At 42.6% G+C, this 18,441-nt stretch overlaps 1 protein-coding gene across 1 annotated transcript in view; it reads right to left on the bottom strand.

Moving 5' to 3' along the window:
• Nucleotides 1-18,441, bottom strand: part of kcnh3 (potassium voltage-gated channel, subfamily H (eag-related), member 3) — a 284,953-nt gene that overhangs the window by 49,793 nt on the left and 216,719 nt on the right. Inside the window, exons 4-7 of the mRNA XM_061879639.1 lie at nt 14,816-14,955; nt 10,331-10,583; nt 1,513-1,670; nt 1-185 (exon numbers count right to left, since the gene is read on the bottom strand). The exon at nt 1-185 is cut by the window's left edge and continues 17 nt beyond it. Coding sequence (XP_061735623.1) covers nt 1-185; nt 1,513-1,670; nt 10,331-10,583; nt 14,816-14,955 — 736 coding nt within the window. The remainder of the gene's footprint in view (nt 186-1,512; nt 1,671-10,330; nt 10,584-14,815; nt 14,956-18,441) is intronic.

Consider the following 18,441-nt stretch of genomic DNA (forward strand, 5'->3'; position numbering starts at 1 on the left):
GGACTTTCTAGCTCCCTGCGGCCAATGAAGTACCACACGCAGGCCATCCAATGCGCCAGCAGGGCGAACATGGACATGAGCAGGGTGAGGACCACGGCGCTGTACTGGGAGTAGCGCTCCAACTTCTGCAGCAGGCGCAGCAAGCGCAGCAGACGCACTGTCTTCAGCAGGTGGACGCCAAAGTACTGCGGAGACATAATGGCATCAGATCCCCGGACAGTGTCCATTTGTCCCGTTCGACACTCAACAGTCATTAAGACAAAATCCCAAAATGTATTGAGGGTAAATCGGGCTACTGACTTCAATATATTTTATGATTTTTATTGAACATTATATTTATTAGTTATTTTTTCAAAAACAATGAGCTACCTTAAACACTTCAATTACCCCTCAATGTCAGCAACTGTAGTCTCCTATAGTTGCTGGGTGTTTGGTCTACTGTATGAAATGAAATATCGTTCGTAATTTCTAAATGGGGAAAAATAAGAAATACAATTTTTTTAATAAAAAATACAAATTCAGATTCAATTGTAATTACTTTAAAAAAATTATAGAATACAATAGGCTTTGTATTGTTATTGCACATTAGGAAACACAAAATTGCAGAACACTGATGGCAGGAGCTGCCATGCAAGGTACTGACCACGATCTATCAGGAGCACTCAGGGTTTGGTACTTTTCTCAGGGACACCTCGACAGCCACTCTACCCACTGAGCCAGGCTGCCCACCAACTGAGCCATAAATAATAATATGAAAACATTATAGCTCTCGGCAACCTCCTGATGTACTTTAAAAAAATTAAAAAATAGAATTCTAATGACGTCAGATTGAAGGAAAGACAAAAATCACGTCATTTAAAAGTGTAATGCAGCTAAATTGTGTTGCTTCCTTTTTCTTTAATAAGGATGTATTTTCAAAACCTTCTCATTAAATATATTTTATTATCAGTTTTATCTAACATTGTATTTATACCATTTTTTCAAAACAATGATCTACCTTAAGCACTTTAATTAACCCTTCAATTTGAATAACCACACAGCCTCCTACAGTCGCTGAATGTGAGGTTTACTGTACAAAATCAAATATATTTGAAGTTAAAATTAAGACTTATTTTTATTTCATTATGTAGTCCTACATAATAACATTAACACAAATAAATACAAACTGTGAATTCAACTTAAAAAAAAATAATGAATGAATTTAATACAAATAGTGACACAAATACTTACAAAAAACAATGTGGCTGTAGGCAACATCCTGATGTAGTCTTCAGGTAGGTTTTAAGCTTTGGTGTGAACAAACTCATTGGTTATATTAATGAGCTATTTGTATTATTATTATCAACTTTTACAACATTGGTTCTGGTTTTGCTGTATTGTTGTTGTTGAACATGCTTGTTCATAAACAACCACGTGGTTATAGAGAGAGCTACGTTTTCCTTTCCCATGCACCTCAGATCATTATTAAAGATAAAAAAAGGAAAACATTGAAGACACTTCATGTGGACTCACCACGCTGACGTTGAAGGCGTACAGGAGGTCAAAGGGCAGGGCGGCGATGAGGTCCACAAAGAGCCACGTGGTGACGTAGTGGACGCAGATGGAGCGGGCGTCGTACACCACCTGGCCCGACGTGCTCACGAAGGTCGTTCGAAAGTTCAACGCAATGTCTGATATGAGAAGAGAGCGAGAAATGACATAAAACGGTACAAAAGCCTATTTTCACTCTACTGATGTATTTGCATATGAATAATAATTTGACTGCATTTTCTTTTTTTCCTGACAAAAGTTAATTGCAAAGAATTAAATATGTTGTCTTCAGGCTCTGAGAAGAAAATGCAAGGACAATTATCTCCTATATAAAAGATAAACACTCAAGTGAATTGTATTCATCATTGAACATTTTTTTTTTTTTTAAATAATGGCACCTCTTAAGTTGAACATTATGGAATATTTTGGAATTTTGGTGAAATATGTTTTCCACATCGTACAACAATTAAGAACACTATAACATATGTTAAGTTAACACTACGACAGAACAGGGGTTAGTGCATCTGCTTCACAATACGTAGGTCCTGAGTTGTCCTGGGTTGAATGCCGGGCTTGGGATCTTTCTGTGTGGAGTTTGCATGTTCTCCCTGTGAATGCGTGGGTTCCCTCCGAATACTCGGGCTTCCTCCCACTTCCAAAGACATGCACCTGGGGATAGGTTGATTGGCAACACTAAATTGGCCCTAGTGTGTGAATGTGAGTGTGAATGTTGTCTGTCCATCTGTGTTGGCCCTGCGATGAGATGGCGACTTGTCCAGGGTGTATGCCGCCTTCCGCCCCATTGTAGCAGAGATAGGCACCAGCGCCCCCCGCGACCCCAAAAGGGATTAAGCGGTAGAAAATGGATGGATGGATGGAAGTTAACACTAGAAAAAGAGTGCAGGCCTCAGCCAGGCTTTATCTTCAAATACTAAATAATCCTTAAAAAAAAAAAATGGCAGCAGAACATGGCTACTTCAAGTTCCACGGCATACAGCAGGGGTGCCCATTACGTTGATCGCGAGCTACCGGTCGACCGCGGGGTGTGTGTCAGTCGATCGCCAGCCAGGCTTTTAAAAAAATAGACCTAAAAATTAGCAATCATCAATCTTTACCAAGACGTCACTTGATTGACATTCACGGCACCTGAGGGTCTTGTGAGATAACGCTGGCTGCTGCGAGATCATTTTTAATAAAAAATAATCGAGAGGAAGGCGAGAAACACTTTTTATTTCAACAGACTCTCGCGCCGGACCTGCCGTCAAAAGCCTAAAGACCGACTGCACATTTCCGCTTGTGCACGCCAGCTTTCCGAGCGATCGCTTGTGCACGCCAGCTTTCCGAGACTCTTTATTTTGTTAGCGCAGGCAGCATGAAGCAGGGCTCTTATTGTGAAGATAGGAAATGTGCAGTCGGTCTTTAGGCTTTCGACGGCAGGTCCGGCGCGAGAGTCTGTTGAAATAAAAAGTGTTTCCCGCCTTCCTCTCGGTCATATTTTATTACTAATGATCTCGCAGCAGCCAGCGTTATCTCACAAGACCCTCGGGTGCCGTGAATGTCAATCAAGCAGAATTTGCCGCCAATGTTTTTCTTGTAAAGTGTATGGAAGCTGGATAAATAAGATGCCAAAAACCAACCACTTTTGTGTGGTATTGTACAGAAAGGAGGACTTTTTTTCTCCTCCATTCGAAAATGTGGGCTTTATCATATACTGTCTGATTCCAATCAATGCAAGTCATCGGAATCAGGTAATACACCAACTTATATTATTGTCTTCATGAAAGAAAGCAATCTATATGTGTTACACATGCTTGTATAATCATTAAACACATTTAACTTGTTAACAAAAACGTCTCTTTAATAAATAAATAAATATAAATGATATATATGAATGAGGTAGATCCCCTCGATTTGGTCAATTGAAAAGTAGCTCGCCTGCAGAAAAAGTGTGGGCACCCCTGGCATACAGCATCACCATGGTTACCCCGAGACCGAGGCTTTCACGACATTACATCAGTTAAGACATCATTGTTAATTCACCATGCAGGACTCGTCCACGAGTAGCGAAGTGTTCACCTTGAGAAGAAAGAAGAACTACAACAAAATAGTCATTCAAGATGCTCTGTCATCGCATGGAAGTGAAGAAAAAAAAATGTCCAAAGACACATCTGAGTTTGTTACGCAATTGATGCGCCAATGCCAGCACGATTAGTTGTGACAAACGGCGCATCGACTGACAGGAGGTCCCGCATAAAAGTTGTGGGTGGCTGGTGTGATTGAATTTGCGAGCGGACAATTCTCCATGGATGGGCGACGGCTCACATTTCCATGTCTAACGACAAGAAACAAAGAGGTTTTCTAGGAAATGACCTTAGAAGTAATGTTCACTGGTGCTAATGCTCATATACTTCCTGTGACGCAAAGCTCTCATTAAAAAAAGACTTGAATATTGAGGAATATCATCCGCAATAAGACAAAGTCAGCTCAAAATGGTGGCATGTAATGTGTGGCTGGCTTGCAATGCTGCCATGTACAGTACAGGTGAGTTAATGCTAGGGTTCAAAGGTCACAATATTTATTTTTACACAAACAAAAACAGATGTTTGGTTAATAAGAGCTGTTTGGACCTGTAGTCGCGTGTATGCCATATTGTAATAACTAAGCTGCAGAAGACCTCATACAGAAAGTAAATCTAAATAATGAGGGGAGGGCACCATTGGCACCATGGGAACATTTTTTATTTAAAAAAATGAACCATGAGCCCTTACAGTAGGGCAGAATATATTAAATATTAATCATTTGCAATAACATGTGACAATAATGGAGTAAAGTTCCACAAGCAGGCAAAGTTGTTGCTATTTTTTCTCAACATGATGTACTATACAGTAGTTTCAAAAATTAATTTCTGGCTGGCTGAAATATTATGCAAATTGTTTTATAAAATAATCTGGTCGAGTTCTCAATTACAGAATGATTTGCAGCTCAACATTTCATTTTATGAATTAAGTGAGAAGGCTAAAACATTGTCATGCAGCAAAATGAAGTCATTTAAGTTGTACAACATGTAATGTACAGAATATCAGAAGCATTTAAGGCAGAAATATCAAAGATTACATTACCAATCATCTTTGACAATCAAAGCATGGTCATAACAATCAACATTTTGCGTTATTAACATGTGAAAAAGCTATCTTAACATGGTGTAGCTCCTTATCTGAATGCAAGTGCTCCTAAAGCAGGAATACAAAGTCTGTATTCCAACAAAATGCAAAATCCGGCAAGACACCAACGCATTGAGGTATTTTTTTAGTTTTTCCTTTTCCGTGTTTGTCCTACTTGTTTTAAGCTGTTTTAAAAAGCATAATGTTTAAAGCACATTTCATTAAAGCAAATTATTTGTCCAGTTATGGTGCTAAAACTAGAAAATTATTTGTCTTGGGTAAACTTATTAATGATGAAATAGTGATATCAATCAGCAATTATCACGATTAATTTTGAGTTAACTATTAACAAAATGTGATTCATTGTAAATATTTTAATCAGCCCTAGTCACAATAAATAATTAAATGATAAATAATAAATGAGATAGACTCCAGCACCCCCCGCAATCCCCGAAAGTGATAAGCGGTAGAAAAATGGATGGATGGATGGATGTACGGTTGAATGATGATAATATACAATCGCAATAGTCACCACATTGCGCTTCCAGGTTTGCGGCTTCACTCTAGAGCATATTTCTTTAAGGGCAAATTAACCAAAATATCAATACTGCAGTAGTATTGCCTGCTAGATAAAACCAAACCAATCATAACACGTTGTTCAGTGATTGGCTCAGCCTCAGTCAAAAATTGATTTCCACCGTGGTAGCGGGCACACTTGTTAAAGCTTTAATGCTGGCTTTTTTCCATCCACAAATGATTTTTACATGTAAGACAAACATTTTACGTGTGTGCTTATAATAAGAATATGTGTTTAAATTTATTTAGGCCTTTATTGTGTCGCAAAAATTAAAGAATTGGCCATTTTTATGGTATTAATTGTAAAGGATTGTTGTCCAATGTTGATGTGCTAAAACCTCTTTCTTGTTTAGAAGCTACAAACAATATTAACTGTTACTTGTTCAAGCACATAATACATATAAATAAAGTGTTTGGATGTATTCATTAAAAATCCATTTATTCTTGGTTGCCAAAACGTGATGCAAAGTAATATTTTGATGTTGACACATCTCATCTGTGCATACATACATACTGGAATACCCCTAGGAGATGTACAGATGAGATGTGTCAATATCAAAAACTTTTTTTTATCACTACGATTTTTAGGCTTTTTAAAGTGTACTTCAACACGTAAACAGTACAGTACTGTGGGTACTTTTTTATCATATATGTAACTTTTATGGATATAAAACAGGTAAACAGTACAGTATATGCACTTTATAATCAAATATGTAACTCTGTTCAATGAATACATCCAAACACATCTTATTAATAATAATTATGTGAATGAACAAAAAGTAATTATCTTATGTAGCTTCTAAACAAGAAAGAGGTTTTAGCACATAAACATTGGATCAATAACAATCCTTTACAATCTCATTATTACTGTCACGGCCAGGGCGCATTTTAATGTGCCCTCATCCTTGCGCTCTGCTTGTTGCACCTCGAGCCGCGCTGGGCGGGTCTCTGCCCTACAGAAGCCTCTAGCTGCAATCATTCAACGGCAATCAGCGCACCTGCCTGTGATGAGCGAGCTGCCTTCTTAAGCCTGCTCAACCTGCCATCCCGCGCCGGAATATAGTCTTCTGTACCGTAATCCGATACCTAGCTTTATGCTCTCTCCGTCCTGATCTCTGCTTTCCCTGCGTTGATTTTCGTGTCTTCCCTCACCCCGCAGTTCCCTGTGTGCATCCCCGAGTCAAGCTGTGTGTCTTGTGCTCCTAGATCTTCCCTGCTTCCCTCGCGCTTCCTGGTTCTCGACTCCTTGCTCCTGCCTCTCGACCCCGCTTCCCCACTTTGACAACTCTGCCTGCCTTGCCCTTGCCAGACAGCACCGCTCCTCTCAACACCCACCTCCAACATTTACGGTAAAATGCTCCAGTTAAATACTACACATAGTCTTACACCATACACACTCTTGGATTTTCTCACACTCCATTTCCTTAGTTATTATATTTAGTATTAATTATTATATATAGAAATGGTCTATACATACAAAAAATCTCAGAGCTACATACTTTTCCCTGATGCCTGTTGCCGTCATCTCCCTTAGTACAACATAACAATATACCGTAGAAATGTCCAACTCTGCCATTTTTTCGGAAACGATAAAGGCTTAAATAATTTCAAACACATATCCTTACCATAGCCACAACTAGAAGTGTCTGTCCTACATGTAGTAATTAATCAGTTGTGGACAAAAGAAGTCCGAAAACGGCGGAGATTAATTTTTGACACGGAATCAGTTTTTGGCACAACAATGATAGCAGCAAATACAAACCCCGTTTCCATATTAGTTGGGAAATTGTGTTAAATGTAAATATAAATGGAATACAATGATTTGCAAATCCTTTTCAACCAATATTCAATTGAATGCAATACAAAGACAAGATATTTGATGTTCAAACTCATAAACTTTTTTTTTTTTTGCAAATAATAATCAATCAATGTTTATTTATATAGCACTAAATCACTAGTGTCTCAAAGGGCTGCACAAACCACAACACAAACCACAACGACATCCTCTGTAGAGTAATTAACTTAGACTTTCATGGCTGCAACACGTGCCAGAGTAGTTGGGAAAGGGCATGTTTACCATTGTGTTACAGCACCTTTTCTTTTAACAACACTCAATAAACGTTTGGGAACCGAGGAAACTAATTGTTGAAGCTTTGAAAGTGGAATTCTTTCCCATTCTTGTTTTATATAGAGCTTCAGTCGTTCAACAGTCCGGGGTCTCCGCTGTCGTATTTTACGCTTCATAATGCGCCACACATTTATGCTGGGAGACCGGTCTGGACTGCAGGCGGGCCAGGAAAGTACCCGCACTCTTTCCTTACGAAGCCACGCTGTTGTAACACTTGCTGAATGTGGCTTGGCATTGTCTTGCTTAAATAAGCAGGGGCGTCCATGAAAAAGACGGCGCTTGGATGGCAGCATATGTTGTTCCAAAACCTGTATGTGCCTTTCAGCATTAATGGTGCCTTCACAGATGTGTAAGTCACCCATGCCTTGGCCACTAATGCACCCCCATCCCATCACAGATGCTGGCTTTTGAATTTTGTGTCGATAACAGTCTGGATGGTTCGCTTCCCCTTTGGTCCGGATGACACAATGTCGATAATTTCCAAAAACTATTTGAAACGTTGACTCGTCAGACCACAGAACACTTTTCCACTTTGCATCAGTCTATCTTAGATGATTTCGGGCCCAGAGAAGCCGGCGGCGTTTCTGGATGTTGTTGATAAACGGTTTTTGCTTTGCATAGTAGAGCTTTAACTTGCACTTACAGATGTAGCGACAAACTGTATTTACTGACAGTGGTTTTCTGAAGTGTTCCCGAGCCCATGTGGTGATATCCTTTGGAGATTGAAGTCGTTTGTTGATACAGTGCTGTCTGAGGGATCGAAGGTCACGGTCATTCAATGTTGGTTTCTGGCCAGGCCGCTTACGTGGAGTGATTTCTCAAGATTCTCTGAACCTTTTGATAGATATCGAAATCCCTAAATTTCTTGCAATTCCACTTTCAGAAACGTTGTTCTTCAACTGTTTGACTATTTGCTCACGCAGTTGTGGACAAAGGGGTGTACCTCGCCCCATCCTTTCTTGTGAAAAACTGAACATTTTTTGGGAAGCTGTTTTTATACCCAATCATGGCACCCACCTGTTCCCAATTAGCCTGCACACCGGTGGGATGTTCCAAATAAGAGTTTGATGAGCGTTCCCCAACTTTATTAATATTTATTGCCACCTTTACCAAATTCTTTGTCATGTGTTGCTGGCATCAAATTCTAAAGTTAATGATTATTTGCAAAAAAAATTATGTTTGTCAGTTTAAACATCAAATATGTTGTCTATGTAGCATATTCAATTGAATATGGGTTGAAAATGGTTTGCAAATCATTTTATTCCGTTTATATTTACATCTAACACAATTTCCCAACTCATATGGAAACGGGGTATGTAACAAATTTGACTTACAGTTGTGTTGATGTCAGACTCGATGACTCGCCTTATTAGCAGTAAATATGAAATGTGTCTGGTCCAACATCTCCCTGGTGTACAAATAGTGCATGTTAAAGCCACACATGTAGGTTTTGGCGGTGATTTCCTTATCCCGCAAGGAAGCGCATCTGATTGGCTCTCGTTCATACCTAACCCGACCCCTCTTTCAATGTCTCCATTTAAGAGCTGTGATTGGTTACATATTCCGTATTTGTCCCACCCGTCGACAAGACAAAATTAAGTATGATTGAATTTTGTTTTTGTCAACTTCTTTGTCTCGTATTTATACTTTTACTAAAATGTCAGTTACTCGTTTTATCATCTTAGTCAACGTGCCCTTGTTTTGATAACTGAAATAGCATAAAATTAAAAATTAAAATAAAATAAATAGCCTGGGCGGGCCGAGTCACTGATTGGGTCAGCCTCATGCAGCATTACTATTCTGGAATATACGAGTGTAATGGTGACTAAAGAGTGTTATTTCATACCTAGAAGGCTCTCATAATGTAAAAAAAAAAAAAACGCATTTGGAAGTTCACAAACTTTTTTTTATGCTTCGGCTATGAAAGCAAACGATTTATAATTATTAATTTTCCTACTTTGCCAATAATAATTCATCATGGTCAGACTTGGAACTATAACAGCCCTAATAAAGGTATATTTCAAGATAATTTGGGCAAAAAAACAGTTTGGCAACCCCAAAAATATTTTGTACATTATTTTTAATAACTTGATGAATCAGATGAAGTTCTAATTTGAATAGAATATATTTATATGATTTATTATGATTATTTTAATATATTTGACATTATTAGAATAGTAGCTTTATTGTGTATTTGATATTTTAATTTCTTTACCAGCACCTAAAAGCTTACAATTATTGCACTATTATTTTCGTAAATGTATTATATATATTTATTAAAAAATACATATGTTAATATATTAAACAGTATAAAAAAGTATCCTTTTTACCTACGATGCAAAGAGAATTAAAGAGATTAGGTTCCTAATAACAGGAATTGATAATTACTGCAATTGCCTCTTAATTATCTCAACAAATGAAAATAAAGGAACATCCACCTTTTATAATAATATCTATTTACAAATACCGTATTTCCTTGAATTGCTGCAGAGCATATAGTATGCGCCTGCCTTGAATTACTTCCGGGTCAAACTCGCTTCCCAAAATAAATAGCGCATGCTTAGTATTACCGCCTGGTCAAACTCGTGACGTCACGAGGTACACTTCCCCCTGTCATCATTTTCAAAATGGAGGAGGCTGATTTCAATTTTTTAGAAATCGCATAAAGGGAAGAAAATTAAGAGCTATTCAGTAAGATTGAAGGTCCAAGCTTACATCACACTCAAATTTTTACTGCATACCTTTGGTAAGTGCCGCAGTGAGAAGAGGTTTTAAAATAATTAGCGCATGCTTACTTTTACCGCATGCCTTTGGTAAGCGCAGGAGTGAGAAGAGGTTTTAAATTAATTAGCGCCCCGGCGCCAATTCAAGGAAATATGGTAGTCATAATTTGTGTGGTTAGCCAAGCATCATCAAGGCACGTTTCATTACTCACCCAGCATAAACAAGATCTCCACCAGGATGTCGCTGACGCTGGGGGGGCTTCTGGGGGCGCTGCCTTCGTCTCGCCCGCCCACCACCGTGAAGCACACGTTGTAGGGCACGGTGACGGCCACGTAGAAGGTGGCCAGCAGGATCAGCCAGTCCCAGCCGGCCTTGAAGGTGCCGTAGTGGAGCAAAATGAAGCGGGACTTCTGGATGGCCGCCACCTTGTACTCCGGGATGGGAGGCTTCTCCCCGAACATGTTCTGCGTGTAAGGATGGAGGTGTTCATAAGTATGCAGGACTTTTTATGTGATATATTTTTCGCACTTCTTTTAAGATATATTTGCTATTGAAGAATTGCATTCCTATTGCTGTGCTAAAATGTACTTTAACGCTGTTTTGAACTTTGTTTTTATGTTGTAGCAAAATTAGTATTTCAGTATTATCTTGTCGAAGTGTTTGATTATGTGATTGATGTTGTAGTACTTCTCTTTACTGCTTTGGCCTGTTCTGTATCTAAAAGATATGACATTCTTACAGTCCCCAACTAAATGACTCGGGCCCTGCGGAGATAGCTCTGCTTGGTTTTTGTCACATCCATGGGATTGCAGAGATCATTCATTTATATCGTATTTGTCTTTTTGTTAAATATTGCTCTGCAAATGGGTTTATTTTAAGAAAGATGCTGTTTTGCTTCTTTTTCCCCAAGATTGGACCAAGCCATTCCTGTTTTTGCTTCTATCTCAGTCAGAGTCTGGCTTTGTTCATTATTGACGTGTTTCTTGCTACTTTATGATGTATATTTTTTACATAAGATTTCCAGTTCATTGTATCATCTTTTATTACACCCAAAATGTTTTATTTTATCCTTTCAAAATCTACTCCGTCTATTTGTAGTTGTGTTTAACTTTCTCTTCTACCATTACCAAATAACATTATTTAAGTTTTACTGAGATTCAAAGACAGTCTGTTTGGTCAAACAATCTTTTTAATTTGTTCATTTCTTCTGTTATTATTTGTATTAACTTCTGTGTGTTCTCTCCTGAACAAAACACAGTTATATCATCTGCAAATAATACTAATTTTAAGTCCTTTATAACTTTCCAAATGTCGTTTACATAGAGATTGAACAATTTTAGTCCAAGTTTTGATCACTGAGGTACACCACAAAATATTTTCAGCTCTGTAGAAGTGTGTTCGCCTATCTTCACGTATTGCTTCCTGTTGGTTAAGTAGCTTCCAACCCAGTTCAATATCAACCCTCTGATTCCATACCTTTCTAATTTGGGGACGGCGTGGCGAAGTTGGGAGAGTGGCCTTGCCAGCAATCCGAGGGTTAATGGTTCAATCCCCACCTTCTACCACCCTAGTCACGTTCGTTGTGTCCTTGGGCAAGACACTTCAACTTTGCTCCTGATGGGACCTGGTTAGCGCATTGCATGTCAGGTCCCGCTATCAGTGTGTGTTTGAATGGGTGAATGTGAAAATACTGTCAATGTTGGGATGTCGCATGGCTGCAGTTGTGTGACCTCAAGTATGCAAAAATCCAGGAGCGCCGAAAGCAGGTAAGATGATTTTAATTTCATCAAAGTAAAAGATATAAACAGAAAGCAGTCTTGCATGGAGATGTTCCCAACATAGGTTTTAACTTCGAGCACTGAGGAGTGCTCGAGTGAAACATAAATAGACCTATGTTGATTGACAGCAGCTGAGGACCGCTGCCAATCAACGGCGAGTGTGACAAAAACAGTGCTCAGCGGAGTAAACAGGAAGTATGACAAAATAAGAGCACTGAACAGGAAATAAAGTACAAAACACGAAAAACTATCAGAAAGTAAGTGACAGATCGTTACAGGACCTCCCCCTCAAGGAACAGATACCAGATGTTCCCTGGAAAAGAAAAATGGAAAAAAATGTCCACAAAGTAAGGGAGGATGGAAGGAGGATTTGGTGGAAGGTCGCCAAACCTCGTGTCCCCGCAGCCAGCGAGGGAAAGTCAGGTGGCGACGGCGCGTAGAGCGCCGCTGGAACTGGCGGGGCGGGCGGCCACGGAACAGCCACATCATTGGCCGAAAAAGAGACGAGTGCATCCCGCGAGGAGGACGCCCAGGGCACGGCCACATCCGCGGCTGACGTGGAGGCGGGCGCGCTGAAGCAGGCCCGGAGACAGCAGACAAAGCGGCGGGGGCTGCAGCCAAAACAGATACCTCTGCAGGAGGCGGCTGAGGAGCCGATGTTGGTGCCGGCGTGGAAACGGCAGACGTCATCGGCGGCGTGGAAGCGGCAGACGTCATCGGCGGCGTGGAAGCGGCAGACGTCATCGGCGGCGTGGAAGCGGCAGACGTCATCGGCGGCGTGGAAGCGGCAGACGTCATCGGCGGCGTGGAAGCGGCAGACGTCATCGGCGGCGTGAAAGCGGCAGACGTCATCGGCGGCGTGAAAGCGGCAGACGTCATCGGCGGCGTGAAAGCGGCAGACGTCATCGGCGGCGTGAAAGCGGCAGACGTCATCGGCGGCGTGAAAGCGGCAGACGTCATCGGCGGCGTGAAAGCGGCAGACGTCATCGGCGGCGTGAAAGCGGCAGACGTCATCGGCGGCGTGAAAGCGGCAGACGTCATCGGCGGCGTGAAAGCGGCAGACGTCATCGGCGGCGTGAAAGCGGCAGACGTCATCGGCGGCGTGAAAGCGGCAGACGTCATCGGCGGCGTGGAAGCGGCAGATGACGCCGGGCGAGGAGCAGCAAATGCTGGCCGAGGAATTGCGGATGCCGGCGGTGACGAAGCCCGGCGTGGTGCTGCTCTTGGCGGCGTTGGGGCTCGGCGTGGAGCCGGCGTTGGGGCTCGGCGTGGAGCCGGCGTTGGGGCTCGGCGTGGAGCCGGCGTTGGGGCTCGGCGTGGAGCCGGCGTTGGGGCTCGGCGTGGAGCCGGCGTTGGGGCTCGGCGTGGAGCCGGCGTTGGGGCTAGGCGAAAGCCCGCCAGGGACGTAGATGTCTCCGTGGAAGGAGACGCTGGCGGGGATGACAGCGGTGTGTGCCTGGCTGCACCGCAGTGTATAGTGGGCCCCCCTCCACTAGGTGGCTGCCAGACACCGTTCACACATGCGGGAAAACGTGCCTGCTCGTCGGAGTCCCCCGGTGCGAAAACCAGGGACGGGCGGGAGGGGACCAGGAGGAGGGACGAAGACACGTCCCGTGCCAAGTCCCAGCAGGAGGACAAAAGCGACCTCACTGTGGGCTCCACTGGAGCTCTCGGCGAACCAAAAAAGAGAGCGGGAGCTGGCAAAAAGAGCAGCCGGGGAGCAGCCGCTGGAAGCTGCGTAGGAGCAGGGAGAAGCAGCTCAGCAGACGACGGGAAGGATGGCGGCGGCGGACGTGCCGGTCGGAGAGCCGCAGTCGGCGACGGAGCCGCAGGAGCCGCGAGACGTGAAGGAGGAGGCGGGCGCGCCGGTCGGTGAGCCGTAGCCGGCAGCGTTGCCGAGAGGAAGGATGGCGGCGGAGGACGCGCCGGTCGGAGAGCCGTAGCCGGTAGCGTTGCCGCGGGAGCCGCGAGGCATGCAGGAAGTGGCGGACGTGCTGGTCGGAGAGCCGTAGCCAGCCGTTGAGCCGAGAGGAAAGATGGCGGCGGGGGACGCGCCGGTCGGAGAGCCGAAGCCGGTGGCGTTGCCGCGGGGAGAGGGTCCGCGTCTGTAGGCTGGGACCGCACAAACCTGGCCTTCAAGTCCTCCAGGAATTGTGCGGTCCAGAACGTCGGCTGAGGATTGCCGACAGGGATTCTCGCGAGGTCACAATTTTCTGGCTCGAAGTTACTGTTGGGATGTCGCATGGCTGCAGTTGTGTGACCTCAAGTATGCAAAAATCCAGGAGCGCCGAAAGCAGGTAAGATGATTTTAATTTCATCAAAGTAAAAGATATAAACAGAAAGCAGTCTTGCATGGAGATGTTCCCAACATAGGTTTTAACTTCGAGCACTGAGGAGTGCTCGAGTGAAACATAAATAGACCTATGTTGATTGACAGCAGCTGAGGACCGCTGCCAATCAACGGCGAGTGTGACAAAAACAGTGCTCAGCGGAGTAAACAGGAAGTATGACAAAATAAGAGCACTGAACAGGAAATAAAGTACAAAACACGAAAAACTATCAGAAAGTAAGTGACAGATCGTTACAGTCAAAGCGCTTTTGTCTCCTTAAAAAGGGGTAGAAAAGAGCTATACAAGTACAACCATTTACCATTTGTCCATTAAGATTATATGATTAATTGTGTCAAATGCTTTTGTTAAATCCATAAACAATGTAGCAGCACATGTTTTGCTATCTACTGCATTGGTTATCTCTTCTGTTATTTCCATCAATGCCATTGATATTGCGATGTCCGTACTGGTTGTCTGTGAGTGTTTCATTTTTATTTACGAATTTGCCTAATCTGTTGTTAAACAGTTTTTCAATAATTTTGGAAAAATGTGGAAGTAGAGAAACAGGTATGGAGTTGTTGGACTCACGTTGTTGATCTTCAGCTTGCTCTTGTCTTGCTTCTGCAGGTGTCCAGACAAGTGGTAGAGGACGGCTCGGCTGCGACGGCGGTTGGCATTGAAGCCGGGAGGCCGCGTCACCTGATGTACCTCCAGACCCGTCTCCTCATCTGCGGAAGGCAAAGAGACTCAGACAAACGATGCAAAACAACATATTTGCACATGATGAAATGTGTTTAATCAACTTGTCTTCCCACTGCGTATTTCAAAATGGGCTCTTTTATTAGGGATGTTCTAAGCGTAATACGAGTCCCGAGAGCAGGGGTCTTGAAATTAATTTACCTGTTTGCGCCGCACTATATATTCACTTCACAATCACATTTTAACTGTACTAACATACCGGTATGTTAGTGAGTTCTAATTGGAACATGTGCTTTTGTTAGGTTTGCAAACACGAAACTTTAGTTTTCCTGAGAATGACAGTATTTTGCTTAGAATCTTCTAAAAACGCGATCATTAGCGCAATTAAAGCCTTATTCAGACACGGTGTTGCTGTTCTAACTGTGTGTAATGTCATAGTGGCCAAAAATATTAAATATACTTCTTAAGTAAAACCTCTGCCTTGTTTTTAATGAATATTTGGCTACAGAATTTTGATGTTGGTTAATATTTTGGGAACCACTGTCTTATGCTACAGATATATCAAAAAGTTTTGGGCACGTTTCGATTAAACTTTCAGGAAATGTCAGAAATTAGATAAAGAACAAATGTTTGCATTTTAGGGATTTTTTTTACTGTTAAAAGGTCGCACCTGGCGTAGGTCTGAGCTCTCCAAGAGATTTTCAAGATTTATCTATAACATTGGAGCCTTTAAATTGCCATTCTGTTCAACTTCCATGAAAATAAAAACAAAACTGAACATAATTTTAATAAATTATTTATTATTTTCCATTTTTTCAGTAACAATTTGGAGGCGATATTAGTCAAAATGTAAACAATACCCATTGCTCCAATCCCAGAGTGGTGTATAAAGAGAGCATGACCAACTCGGTTTTAGGCAATGTCCTCAATGATTGGTCTAAAGGCACCCAGAAGACTATACAGGGTGCCATAACTGCGACAACTTTGTGTAAAGTTCTTACATGGCTTTCCTCACAACCAGGAAAGAAGACAAGTACGGGACGTGAAGGTTCGCCATCAACACTGAAGCGTCGTCGATTAAAACATCTTGTGCCAGGTAAGCATTTTGCGTTTTGTTCAGGACAGAACACACAGACGCTAATACGAACAATAACTAAAGAAATTAATAAATTAAAGACAATATTTCACAAAAACTGATTTTCCTTGAGTCTCAGTATAACTAAAAGAATGTTGTAGAAGGGAATGTCAAACACAAATACAAATAGACAGACATTGAAAGAGTAAAATAAACCAAATGTTAGGTGAAAAATTAGATGACAAAGTGGACTGGAAATCTCATAAAAAATATACAACATAAAGTGGCAAGAAATATGTCAATAATGAATAAAGCAAAATATGTTCTGGACCAAAAATCACTCCATATTGTCTACGAAATTTGAGTAGTTGTGCAGAAAAATAGTGAAATATGTACAAAAGTAAACTTATTCACTTAGCATGTTTGAAAAAAGAAATACACGTTATAATTATATACAATGACTGATACATACAGTGAGGAGGCAGACACCACAGTTGACATGCTTCACACAAAAGTCACGATTTCTCTGTGATTGTTGGTCCAAAGCTAATGAAGATTTTGGCAAAATGAGGATAATAAGTTACTTTTTTGTCATTCTGTGTAATTTTTTACATTTTTGGCGCCATCGTGCGCCTGCTGGTACGAAACACTGCAGGAAAGTAGCAGCAGAGTGCGTCAAATACGGCCGCAAAATTATACTTTCACGAAATAAAAGCGTGTTGTATTGTAAGTTTATAAGCTGGAGTATGTTTAGAAATAAAGTACATGCCAAAAGTTTGGACACACCACATTCAGACACTGAACTAGTGCTTCAAGACTGCTTTGGGAGTACAGACTGGGACATGTTCAAAACTGCTGCTCAGAGGGGTGATGGTACTGTGGACATAGAGGAATATGCTTCCAGTGTAACTGGCTACATCAGCACATGTGTGGAAAACATTGTTCCCACAAAACAATACAAGATATACCCAAACCAAAAACCATGGATTAACTGATGTTCGGTCCAAGCTACATCCCCGCTCCACTGCATTTGTCTCAGGCAACGCTGAGGACTACAAGAAGGCCAGATATGACCAGCGTGGATCCATCAGCGAGGCCAAGGGACAATACAGACTAAAGCTGGAGGGATTCTACTCCACCACAGATTTCCGGCGCATGTGGCAAGGCCTGCAACACATCACAGACTACAAGCAGGGGAGCAGGGGGGTGACAAACAGCCAACGCTCACTGCCAGATGAGCTGAATGAGTTCTACGCCCGCTTTGAGATCCTCAACACCAACCAACAGAGAGGGGTTCTGACCACGGAGCGCACGCAGGACTCACCACTCACTGTGACAAAAGCAGAGGTACGTACAGTTTTGAGGAGAACAAACCCACGGAAGGCAGCCGGCCCAGACAACATCCCTGGCCAGGCCCTGAGGGTGTGCTCATCAGAGCTGGCTGACGTACTTGCTGACATATACAACTTGTCACTAGCACAAGTTGTTGTGCCCACCTGCTTCAAGACCACCACCATCGTGCCCCTGCCCAAAAAAAACACTGTGACCTGTCTGAATGACTATCGCCCTGTTGCACTCACCCCAATAGTGATGAAGTGCTTCGAGAGGATAGTCATGTCACACATCAAGAAGACCATCCCAGACACAGGAGACGCTCTACAGTTTGCCTACCGGCGGAACCGTTCCACTGAGGACGCTGTCAACACCGTCATCCACACCACCCTCACCCACTTAGAGGGCAAGGACACCTATGCCAGGCTATTATTCATCGACTACAGCTCTGCTTTTAACACGGCCATCCCAGAAAAACTCACTGCTGAACTCCTCACTGTTGGTCTGACACCAACTCTCTGTGACTGGATCCTGAACTTTCTCACAAAAGGGCCTCAGTCAGTCAGAATAGGCAACCCGACATCAGGCACAAAGGTTCTAAGCATAGGGACCCCCCAAGGCTCAGTGCTGAGCCCCCTATTGTACACCCTGTTCACACGACTGTGTGGCCTCCCAGAACAACACCAGTATCATCAGGTTTGCAGATGATACTACGGTCATCTGACTTAACACAGGGGGAGCTGAGGCAGAAGGGAGGTAGCGGAACTGGTGGCCTGGTGTCAAGATAATAATCTCTCCTTGAACACAGACAAGACCAAGGAGATGGTTATTGACCCACGGAGAAGGAGTGCACAGTACACATCTCTTTACATGGGGGGGACAAAGGTGGACAGGGGGAAAACTTTTAAATTCCTCAGGACCCACATCAGCGAGGACCTCACCTGGGATCACAACACCCAACAAACAATAAAGAAAGCCCAGCAGCAACTGTACTTCCTAAGAAGGCTGAGAAAATTTGGCATGCCACCCAAAATTCTCAGCAACTTCTATAGAAGTATGGTTGAGTGTCCTTACCAGCTCAATCACGGTCTGGTATGGAAACTGCACT

This window comes from Nerophis ophidion, linkage group LG19, assembly GCF_033978795.1.
Source record: "Nerophis ophidion isolate RoL-2023_Sa linkage group LG19, RoL_Noph_v1.0, whole genome shotgun sequence".
In the NCBI taxonomy this organism is placed as follows: domain Eukaryota; kingdom Metazoa; phylum Chordata; class Actinopteri; order Syngnathiformes; family Syngnathidae; genus Nerophis; species Nerophis ophidion.